At 37.2% G+C, this 11,483-nt stretch overlaps 2 protein-coding genes across 3 annotated transcripts; one reads left to right on the top strand and one right to left on the bottom strand.

Moving 5' to 3' along the window:
- Positions 1-22: 22 nt before the first annotated feature.
- Positions 23-1,524, bottom strand: pigbos1 (PIGB opposite strand 1). The gene is made up of 2 exons (XM_088078007.1): positions 1,302-1,524; positions 23-417 (listed from the first exon to the last, which is right to left on the bottom strand). The coding sequence occupies exon 2, from the start codon at positions 371-373 to the stop codon at positions 215-217; it is 159 nt and encodes a 52-aa protein (XP_087934133.1). The 5' UTR covers positions 374-417; positions 1,302-1,524; the 3' UTR covers positions 23-214.
- Positions 1,525-2,113: 589 nt separating this feature from the next.
- Positions 2,114-10,413, top strand: pigb (phosphatidylinositol glycan anchor biosynthesis, class B). Of its 2 annotated transcripts, none has more exons than XM_088077989.1 (12): positions 2,114-2,507; positions 2,656-2,785; positions 3,725-3,842; positions 3,950-4,054; positions 4,981-5,111; positions 5,198-5,338; positions 5,422-5,473; positions 5,561-5,772; positions 7,741-7,805; positions 7,885-8,095; positions 9,453-9,630; positions 9,716-10,413. In XM_088077989.1, exons 1-12 carry the CDS (start codon positions 2,396-2,398, stop codon positions 9,827-9,829), a joined length of 1,569 nt encoding a protein of 522 aa, XP_087934115.1. In that variant the 5' UTR covers positions 2,114-2,395; the 3' UTR covers positions 9,830-10,413. The 2 variants fall into 2 exon arrangements, with proteins under 2 accessions (XP_087934115.1, XP_087934119.1); XM_088077993.1 differs by having other exon boundaries at positions 2,115-2,507; positions 2,699-2,785.
- Positions 10,414-11,483: the final 1,070 nt, after the last annotated feature.

Here is an 11,483-nt window from a genome sequence, read left to right as displayed (position 1 = left end):
TTAAACTTCGACACACATCATATTGAAATGAGGTCAGATTATTAAATATTTTATTTTGTACATTTACAATCACACAAAGAGCCCCAAAGAAGCATGAATGCATCCATGCTGGTCTAGTCTTTGGTGCGGCCTCCAGCTGTGACAGTCCAGCAGCACCTGTTGAAGTTCTCCTGGCTTCTGTCTGTGAGGTATTTCCTGGGAGTGATGAACTATTTCAGTCTGTTTCATCCTTCTTCTTTGGCACATCCTGGTTTTGTTGTCTTGAGGTCCTCAGCTCTGGCTCAAAAAAAGGCTTGTAAATATAAATACCACCAGCAACTCCAAGCAGTGTGGCGAAGGCAATCTGTGAGAAGGGAAGTCTTCTTCGAAACATGACTTCTGCTAGTAAGGATCCCAGTGTTGAGACACAAGATGCTCCTGAAAGAAACACTTTGAATTATTATTACTATTATTTTTTATTAGCTCCGTTGAATGTGACACATTCTTGCAAAGTTCTAAGCATAACTCCCTGCGTGGATGTTGTTAGCTACGCAGTGCATACAGTGTAAGATAACTGCAGTGCTGTTGTTGGCTGTACTGGACCAATGCTACTGTACTCAGATCCAGCACGTAATATTTCTGCATACATTGTGTGATGATGAGGTTTCACGTACTATTGCATTCACAAAAACTGGTAGTTCTTTTCATAAAGATTAGTATAAAGACTCCCCACACGTAATTTCAAAAGGGGCTGAAGTTGAGACAGAAAACTGAACAGTAGCTTTTCAACTTGTGCCACCTGACCATAGACTGTGCATCTTACATGTGTTATCAGAAATCTATAAATGTGTTTATCCTATAGAAGCTGAATGAGGGTATTTTATTAAAAAATTGATGCATTTGGAATAATGCAAATTAAATGAGGTAACCCTATACACACTATGCTTAATGGCAGTATTACCTGAAAAAAAAAAAATAAATAATACTGGCGGGTGCAATGATTAAGCCCTTCATCAAACAAGGATAGATGATTAATCAACGAACCAACCAATCAATCAGTATGAACTCTAGACTACGAAAGGGTCGTGTTTTGGTGGTCATTTCAATTACTGCTCAGTAGAAAGTGATCTTTTCTTTAAAATTAAAACCATTTCCGCTGAGAATTTAACATTTCAACAAGTCTTATTTTGAAAAACCTAGGCCGGACGGGTATCCGGACGCGTCTGCTAGCTTGACAGTTTCTTGAGCGTTTAGCTAAACACAACTCAAACATGACATTTTAGCTGGTTTTGGGGCGATTTTCTGTAACATTAATAACTCACCGAGGAAGCGGATTATTTGATGTATCTGTATACACCAGACACAGAAGGACACAGAGGTAAATAAAACAAAAAAACCACAAGATGCATCTACAAGGACGTGCGAGTACAGCAGGCAGGCTTTCTTCTTCTACTGTGAATTCCGGCAAAACAAAACAAAAGCTTCAGTCCGCCACCCAGCGGAGTGTGCAGCGACCTGCAGCGATCAGACTTTACACACGAGAAAGACTGGAGTTAAAATCATTTCAGCATTTTCATTGTAGTAAATAAAGTGACAACGGTTGCCAGGAGCGATGAAAACTAAAGTACCAATTCTAAATTAAAATTAGCATGCTGCTTTTACAAAGTCAAAATTCTGAGCTAGCATTTCCGTTTTTAATTAACCCTTTAAAACCTGAGCAAATTGGTTTAACTTCCAAAAAAAAAATAAAAATCAATGAGCAAATAAAGACGACACGGCCCAAAAAATAGCTGGAACCAACCACTAATTGTAAAATGGAATTAGCAAATGCGCAATAAGGAGTAATAATACACAGGTGTAACCTGAACAGTTTGTAAAACAGTTAAAGGTGAAGTGACAATATAATCTGAGATTGACAAGTGATGGGCCTAAAATGAGTTAAAGGGGAATCTATTTAAACTTTACTGTGAGTTTTATTCATTTATTTATTTTTACATTTATTATGTATTCATTTTGTTTACTGTGTGAAACGGGCCTTCAAAATCAGTACATATCATAAAACAAAAGTAGAAAATGGACTCAACACCAAACACGTTTGAGTAAAACTTTTACTTTGAAGTCGGTAAACAACATTCCACCGGAAGTTAGTGTGAGTGCGGAAGTGCAGTCCAACCGTGCGAGCGCGATCCAACCTGCGCTAACAAAAGTTATCATTCATAAATCTGTCGTCTAGCTGAAAATGTAAAATATCAATATTGTTGGTCAATTAAACGCAAAGAGTGTGCACGTGACCAATAACGGAAAGCTGGCGTTTATTTCGTATCTTTAAAGTTTCTTGTGTGAAGAGTTGACTGGTTGTAGCTACATCCTGACAGGTGAACTGTGTTGACAGCAAACACAGAGACAAAATGCTCTGATGGAGGACATCCGACCACGTCTGAAATTTGGTAATAGAGTCGAAGATGTGAAACTGAGGAAACGAAAATCTCAGCTGTACTCAAAGGAAGATAAAAGTCCTCTCAAAGACGGTAAAGCCCTTTATATGATATTTAAAATTACAGATTGGAGTGATGGGGATCAAATAAAATAATAGTTTGAAGTATTTGGGACCAAACGACTGTGCTGATGAAAATGAATCCGTAATAACATTAATATGAAGTGACTTTTCTCTCTCAGGTGTGCTGAGAACCAGAGTTGTTGTGTTTTCTGTGGCGTTTAGACTCATCAACTGCTTCCTGGTTCAGACCAGTTTCGTCCCTGATGAGTACTGGCAGTCTCTGGAGGTCTCCCATCGTATGGTCTTCAAATATCCTTTGACATTATTATATGCAGCTATGTGACTGAACTACAGTGTATTATTATTACTGTCATTATCATGTTCTTTAAGGGCTTATATTAGATACATTTCATCATGTGTTAAAGTGAACTTTTTAAAAATGACTTATGTTAACTCATGATACGTTTATGATAAATAATAATCAATTAAGCAAACAAAGACTCACACACGGGACCAAAAACAGATTCAGACTGAAGTCTGGATTTCAAATATCTAAATTTTAAATGTTTGCGGGGCGGTACAGACTGAAAAGTGTGCACAGAGTGCAAAAAGTGCAAACATTTCAGTTCATGTTGGATTTTCCTCAGTGCAGAACTCTGCACTGTTTTTCCCCCACTGTCTTTTAAGCTCTGTAACATATAAGTTAGACATATTTAAAAATCCAGACTTAAGTCTGAATCTTTTTTTGTTCTGTGTGCAAGTCTTCCTTTGCTACATTGTGACATTTTTCTGACTTCTGCACCGTAAAAAATCATTGTTTTTATGATACTGCTTGTCATGGAGGGGCTGCTAACTAAAGTGGGCAATGCAAAAACACGAATGACCCAATCTAAAGCCAGAGTTTGGTTTGTCCGCTCTGGGTTGTTGTAGTAACATGGCGGTGCAACGTGGGAGACTCAGTCGAAGACGACACAAAGAGCTCATTGTATTGTAATAACAACACCATGATTCTTATTATTAATACTATACGCTAAGGAAAACATACTTATTATACCATATTCTGTTTGTGACAATATAACCTCCTAACTCTTACACACTGGACATATAATGGGAAAAATTTACTTTATAATAAGTAAGAAATTGCACGTACAGAAACACTTAAGACTGAACGCCCACTGTATGGACCAACACTATTTTTTTTTATCATTGTTCTGTTATTGTATGCTGATCTAACCTTGACAGTGAGACCTATGGGTATCTGACCTGGGAGTGGAAGGCAGGAATAAGAGGATTCACCTACCCGCTCTTCTTTGCCGTCATATACAAGATATTATACTTCATAAACTACGACTCAGTCCATCTCTTAGCAAGTTCACTCATTTTCTATCCAGATGAGTTTCATATCAGCACATGCTGACCAAGCACATTTCCTTCTGTCACTTTGTCTCACTAATCCTTGTATCGGCTCTGCAGATATGGCTTCCACGTATAATTCAAGCTCTCCTGGCTGCGGCTGCTGATGTGAAATTCTTCTTCCTCATCCAAACGTTGGACAGTTGTGACGTTGCAAAATGGACAGTAAGGACTTTATCTGTAATAATGTTTTTTTATGGTGCAGAACACAAATCAAGACAGTGAGTTAAATTTCCCCTATTGTTCAGATTTTACAAAGTTTAAGAACTTTTTGGGTTGAGACAGAGTATGCATGATAAAGTATAAAAAATATTTCAGGAGGAGATTTGAAAGAAAAATAGAAGAGTAGTCGAAATAGAACAACATGTCAACGTCATTTATCCAATACCTCTACAAAATCTGTCCATAGAGGTCTTACGAATTTCACCCTCTCGATCCAGAGAACAATAAACACACTTTTCTGAAGGTGAAGAGAGAAAGTAACGAGGTGCAGGGATAAAGACGAGTTTGACGATCACTGGGTGTTTACAGGGGTTATTGTTTATTTATTTGGGTAAAACAAAAAACTTTATCCTCCTCTTTTTTTCTGTAAATAATGAAAAGCCATAGATATTTAATTTTGAGTGTAGTAGTGTAATTAATTAAAGTATCTGTTTAAATGAATAAGAAAGCTAGTTAATCAAATTCAATAACTTATGGAGAAGAAGTGGCATTAAATGAGTTCTCACGTCTTCGTCCTTTTTGAATAATTAAACCAAGTCATTATGTATTTGACCATTTCGTTTGCTTTATGTTTTTAATTTAATATTTAATGGTATAATAATTTCTCTTTTTTACATGTTCGAAATAAATCAAATTAAAATCAAAAAATCAGAATTAAATCTTTTCCATAACATGAATGTCATTTACTGTATCTATCCACTCCCGTATTGCGGGGGGCTCAGGAAGTAACCAGCGCCTTGTGAGGGCTTTTTTGCCCTGTAACAATAGTTGATTTACTGCAATCCATTCTTCATTTCATGCTGTCTCAGGTCTACAGTAACCTAAAACACATGGCCTGTTGTCCTGTTTCTTCTTGTTTTGCTCTGTAGTTCTTCTGCCACATGTGCTCGTGGTTCTCGTGGTACTGCTGCACCAGGACTCTGACCAACACCATGGAGACCACCATCACCACCCTGGCTCTTTTTTACTTTCCTCTCCCTGGGTCCAAAACACACAGCAGGTCTTGGCTTGTTACGTCCCTCTCATTTTTGATTCGCCTGGTCTCTAAAATAGGTTGTTCACTGACACGATTGTGATGTTTTCCAGCAAAATCTATTTGACCCTGGTCGCCCTGGCCGTCATCGTTCGACCGACAGCCCTGATTGTCTGGTTTCCTCTGCTGATCTACCATTTTTGGCAGGAAGATAACAAACTGAGGCTCATCACTCATAACGTCATTCCTATAGGGTTTGTCCTTTTAACCTCCCATCAGCTAAATCTGCTTTTCCTCCACACGCCGTTATCTCATAATATTTTTCCCTCGTTTTCAGAGCTTTGGCTGTTGTGATTTCAACGGTGATCGACTGTATATTTTATGAAAAGGTAAAACATGAAATCTGTGTGATGTTTGGATTAAAGTAACAGCTGCTCATGAAGTCAAATGTTTCAGTCGCTCTCTCTGTTTCGCAGTGGACCATGGTGCAGTTCAACTTCCTGAAGTTTAACGTTTTTCACGGTGTGGCCGGTTTCTATGGCTCTCATCCCTGGCACTGGTACTTCACTCAGGGGTTTGCCGTCGTGCTCGGTCCTCATCTTCCGTTTTTCCTTCATGGGTGCAGCCTCGCCCCTAAAAGATACAAAATCCTGTTGGCAACGGTCGTCTGGACAGTCATGGTTTACAGGTAAAATGTCTTGAGTTCACAATTATGAGCCTGTATTTATCCAACCTGTAAGAATAACACTTACTGGGTGACTTTGGTATTTTTCCATGTTTTTCTGTCTAAGTGACTGATGGAAACAACATTTTTTACACTAGTCCAGTATTGAGAGAGACTACTGCATCCGCAACAGTGAACAGGCTGCAGTGTCATCCCTGCAAGCAATTGTGCACCTTAATTCATGTCCATTTGAAGTGCTTTCTTCCACTGACAGGCTCAGATTGTTATTATAAGTGTCTGATAACATTTTGGCAAGGGACCAACAGAGAAATTAAACATTTTTTTAAATCTTTCCCTGGTCTGTTTGTTATTGTGACCAAGCCTCGCTCACAGAGGCGTCTTAAACCTTTCAGACTTTTCCACATTGTCAAAATCAGCTACGTATTTAGCCATGATATTGAAAATCTTTTAGATAACACTAAACTACACTTTCTGTACTCCAACACAACCAGTGGTGGATAAGGTGCACAGCTCTGTTACTTAAGTATAGATACTCCTGTTCAAATATTACTCCAATGAAAGTGAAAGTTGCTTAGTCAAATTATTACTTGAGTTTATGCACTGGAGTATTTGTTTTTTTTTAAAAAAAACCTCAGAATTCAAAGTACTTTTTAGAAAAAATCTCAACACATGGTTTATATTGTGACAGTACATTTACAGAACCTAAAGACTAAAACACTGAATGTACTGGTTTGCTCGTAGATCTTGTACAATGAAAAGCTTGATGAAGATGCTGCAAAGCCCGTAGAAACACAAATTGACAAAATGACCACCATTGTTTGTTTTTTTTTTGTTTGCTTGTTTTTTAATTTAACATCCCCCAACCCGACCCTCACACAGTGTCCTGACACAGCTCTGGCAGTATGTGAGCGCATTGTAGGCTGTGATGAAGCTAAAATGGTAAAAATCATTCTTTATCTCAAAAACGTGAGAAGCTGAGTATGGCCATGGATGATTTGAAGGAGAATTTTCCTCTCCATCAACTGCCGAAGCCATCATAGACGCACAACCAAATATAAGCGCCTTCTGATGACCTCTCTTTTCCGTCTGTCTGTACCGTCGAGTTACACAATCTGAATATCCGCGAGGCAGAGGCAGCGCCACTAAGAAAAACAAACCACACACAGTACTCCATTGTCACAGTTTGTGGAGTTTTGCATTTCAGAGAAGAAAAAAAATCTTCCGCTGACATCTAAGCAAATGTAACGAGTAACAAGAGCCTTTATGGAAATGTTGTGGAGTCAAAATACATATTCAGTCAGTAATACATTTCCAAAGAAATTATACTGAAGTAAAGTACAGATACTCAAAAACTGTACTTCAGAAACTTCAGAAAATGTCCTTTGTGATTGTCCACTACTGAACACAACACAGTCTGACTCGTCTCTCCAGCTCTCACCAAAATTTCCAGCAATGTTTTCCTTGCCAGAAGTTATCTCTCATGAGATTTCAGAATGAGACTTGGTCACAATAACAAACAGACCAGCAAAAAAATAAAGGAAAACTTTTAATGTCTCTGTAGGATCCTGTCTGTAATGTTGCCGTATGCTCAAAATAACAATCTGAGCCTCTCCGTGGCAAAAACAAGCTCTTCTAGTGGACATAAACTGACGGTGCGCAGTTGTCCGTAGGAACTATATTGCAGCTTGTTTTGCCACTGCTGTGGTGTCTCTCAATACTGGACCAATTTCAGAAATTGTTGACTCCATTAGCCTGACCCTTTTTTCATGGTCAAACAGAGTAGGTTCAAAGCTAGGAGTTTCCCTTTAACTGGAATAGTGTTCATGTTTACTGAGTGTGAGAAAAAACAAGACAGGGATCATAAAAGCATCGTTTCATGGTGCCTCTAGTGATCATAAACTCCACAGGGTGCCTTTAAGACCAAAATCAGCATCACAAACAAACTGATAATGTTTGAATCTTTTCCTTTAGTTTGCTTCCACACAAGGAGTTCAGATTCATCTATGCCGTGCTGCCTTTCTGTATGATCTTCTGTGGTAAGTTTTTACTTAATCATCTAACACGTCTGTGAGGTCACAAACTGTCAGATGTGTTTCATCACTTTCTCTTTAACAGGTATATCTTTGGCTAACTTGAGAGTGTGGCGACGGGCTGCTGCATTCCTCCTGTTAGTGAGCAACCTAGCCGCAGCTTCGTACACCAGCCTGATCCACCAGCGAGGCGCTCTGGACGTCATGAGCCGCCTGCAGACACTTTGTGACGTGTCCACGCCTTCGCAGCCAGACGTCCTCTTCCTCATGCCCTGCCACTCAACGCCTTTTTACAGGTATCAAAGAAAGACTAGAAAGTTGCACACTCACAGCACTGATAGGCTGCCAAGTGCTACACTTTCTGAAAAACTTTCATTTAAGTGTGTGACTTTTCTTTTCAACAATGACTTTTTTTGCACATATTACACTGACTTTGTTGTCATTTTTTTCAGTGTAGTATACTGTGGCTTTTTTCCCACATTTTTTAGACATCCTATACTATAGTTTTTTTCACATTTTTTCAACATTCTATACTATGACTATTTTGTGTGGTTTTTTTTTAAATTTTATACTATGTCTTCATTCAGTTTTTTTGACACCATACAATGGCATTTTTTTTTGTGTGCTATACTAAGACATTTTTATTCATGTTTTTGACATGCTATACTTTGACGCTATACTATGAATTTCTTTTCAACATGCTGTGCTATGATGTTATTTGATACACCATACTATGACATGTTAAGTTTTTTCAGCAAAGTATATTTTTTTCTTCTATTTTTTTCAACATTCTGTGCTATAATGTTTTTTTAGCATTTCGAATACACTTGACCATGACGTTTTTCGACACACTATATTATGAGATTTTTTATCTTTTTCAATTTTTTCGACTTACGATGCTATGAAATTTTTGTCAGTTCTTTCTTTTAATACACACAATACTATTACATTTTTCAAAAGTTTTCCACCACATTATACGATGACATTTTTTTCCTTTTTTTCAACACACTACTATGATCATTTTTATCAATTTTTAACATGCTACACTCTGCAATTCTTTTCATTTTTTGACATGCTATACTATGAGTTATTATTTTTTTGTAGCTTTTTATACTGTAACATTTTTACGTTTTTTCCGATGTACTGTACTGTGACGTTTTTTCATGATTTATGACGACATACTATGCTATGACAACTTTTCCTGATTTTTGATGACATATTATGTCATCATGTTTTGTCATGATTACCCAGGACATATTATTCTATGATGTATTTTTTATTTTTATTTGACGACATATTATACCATGAAGTTTTATCATGGTACTATGACTTTTTTTCATGATTTTCAATGACCTAGTATACTATGACGTTTTTTTCATGATTTTTGAAGACATGCTTTCCTATGCTGTTTTATCATGATTTTTGCAACATACTAAACCATGTTTTTTTTTGTGATTTTTGACGATTATAGTATATTATGACGTTTTTTTGAATGATTTTTGATGACTCAATGCTATGTCTTTTTATCATGATTTTTGACAACATAGTATACAATGACGTTCTGTCATAGTATACTATGTGTTGAATCTGATCTGACTTCCTCGAAAAGTGATCTTTGACAACATGCAGCAGTTGACAGTCCTCTCTCTGTAGCCATGTCCACTGCCCGATGAAGATGAGGTTCCTTGAGTGTCCTCCGGATCTCGGAGAGGAAGGTTACGTAGATGAAGCAGACAGATTCTACAACAACCCTCTTTACTGGCTCAGGACTTCATTTCCATACAAATCTTCTCTACCAACCCATCTAGTTCTGTTCAATGTTTTGGAGAAGGTAAGATATTCAAAATTATAATTTTTCACGTTTTTGTCAAAATATATGTGAGATATGCATGTTGTTTTTTTTTTCCAAACTGTAGGAAATCTCAGTGTTTTTACAAGGGAATAACTTCACCAGGACAGCAGAGATATTTCACACTCATGTTCCCGAGGGAAGAGTTGGAGGAAGCATTTTTATTTATGAGAGGCACTGAACACAAACACTGGAACAAAGGCAAGTTTTATTTTTGTAATGAGAATGTCACATGATATCGCAGCTGAATTAAATGTTTTACACTCAAATGTTGGTTTGAATGAACAATTACCACATGTATCCAATGTATTATTTTTTTTGTTGGTGTGACATATTTTCCAGTAATTTTTCCAACAGATGTAAATAAAACAAACAAGACTTACAGGTCCAGTTAAAATAAGCTTTAAGTGGAATGTTAGAAATATTAACTCTGAAAGGAAATTACACCCTTGTCATACAAACATGTCTTTGTAGCAGTAATTTGAAAGAAAGTTTTGTTCAAACAACATTTTTCTCTTTAAAATTGTGTGTAATTTGAAAAACAATTGCTGTGGTTGAAGATCAGTGGTTTATAAGCAAGAAATCTTCATCAGGTCCCAAATTAACTGGCCAAAAACAGTGCATTACTTTCACATTTGTAAAATATGAAATAATTCTGTGTAATTATGTCACATTTTTGCATGTTTAGCTGACTGCCAACCAAAAGACTTTCCACGTCGGTCGAGCTATTGATGAAAATAATAAATAAAAGTGTACTCAATTCAACACTGTCTGTCTGTCTGTTTTGAGCATTTCTTTTAGATTAATGCTACATTTGACGACATACTATACTACGACGTTTTTTCATGACTTTTGATGATAAACTATAGTATGTTTTTTCATGATTTTTGATGATATACTATGTCTTTTTTTTTTTAAAAAAAGATCATTTTTTGGGGTTTTTTGCCTTTCTTCGGACAAGACAGCTTAAGAGTGAAAGGGGGAGAGAGAGTGGGGATGACATGCAGCAACAGGCTGAGGCTGGAATCAAACCCGCTGCAGCAAGGACATAAACTCTGTACCTGGGGCGCCCGTTTGAACCAAGTGAGGTACTGGCAGCCCCATACTATGTAGATTTTGACACATTTTTGACAACATACTATATAACGTCATAGTATAGTATGTTTTCAAAAATCATGAAAAAACGTCATAGTATATGTCGTCAGAAATCACAAAAAAAGCTTTAATATTGCATGTCGTCAAATATCACGAAAAAAAACACCATTGTATGGTATGTCATCAAAAATCACGAAAAAATGTCATAGTATAGTATGTGGTCAAAATCATGAAAGAACGTCATAGTGGGGGACAGTGGGGTGATTTGAGCAGGTTTTTACTTGAGGCATATTTTAAGTAAGGGTGTGATAGATATGTCTCCAACTACAATTGACACATATATTTCAGGATGTGGTGCATCCCTGGGAGAAATAACTTAAGATCTGAAATCAATTTAAAATAGATTATAACTCTCAAAAAGATGTTGTCTCTCAGATCTGTCTTTTTCTACCAGCCTTCGGTGTTTCCCTTTTCATCCCTCTGAGGATCTGGTGAGTGGCCAGAAAAGACAAAAACAAAAAGAAAGAAACAGCCCGAGTGGTAGAGGGTTTATCTTCTGGACTGATCAACCATGAAAGTAAACACTGTTGGGTTTCCATCACTCAGAGAAGAGAAAGACTCTCTCGCAGGTTTTAGGTGGCGTTCAATTATTTGGAGTGTCTGAGTAAGGGGGAGACACAGACTCTTAAAGAGGAAAACTGCAGCTCCCAGTTTTGTGTTTGGACAGTGACAAGTTATAA

The sequence above is a fragment of the Plectropomus leopardus genome, chromosome 1 (genome assembly GCF_026936395.1).
Source record: "Plectropomus leopardus strain MGB_pleo_1.0 chromosome 1, ASM2693639v1, whole genome shotgun sequence".
Taxonomy (NCBI): Eukaryota; Metazoa; Chordata; class Actinopteri; order Perciformes; family Serranidae; genus Plectropomus; species Plectropomus leopardus.
The sequence above is the reverse complement of the archived record's forward strand: the minus strand, read 5'-3'. Positions and strand labels throughout refer to the sequence as shown.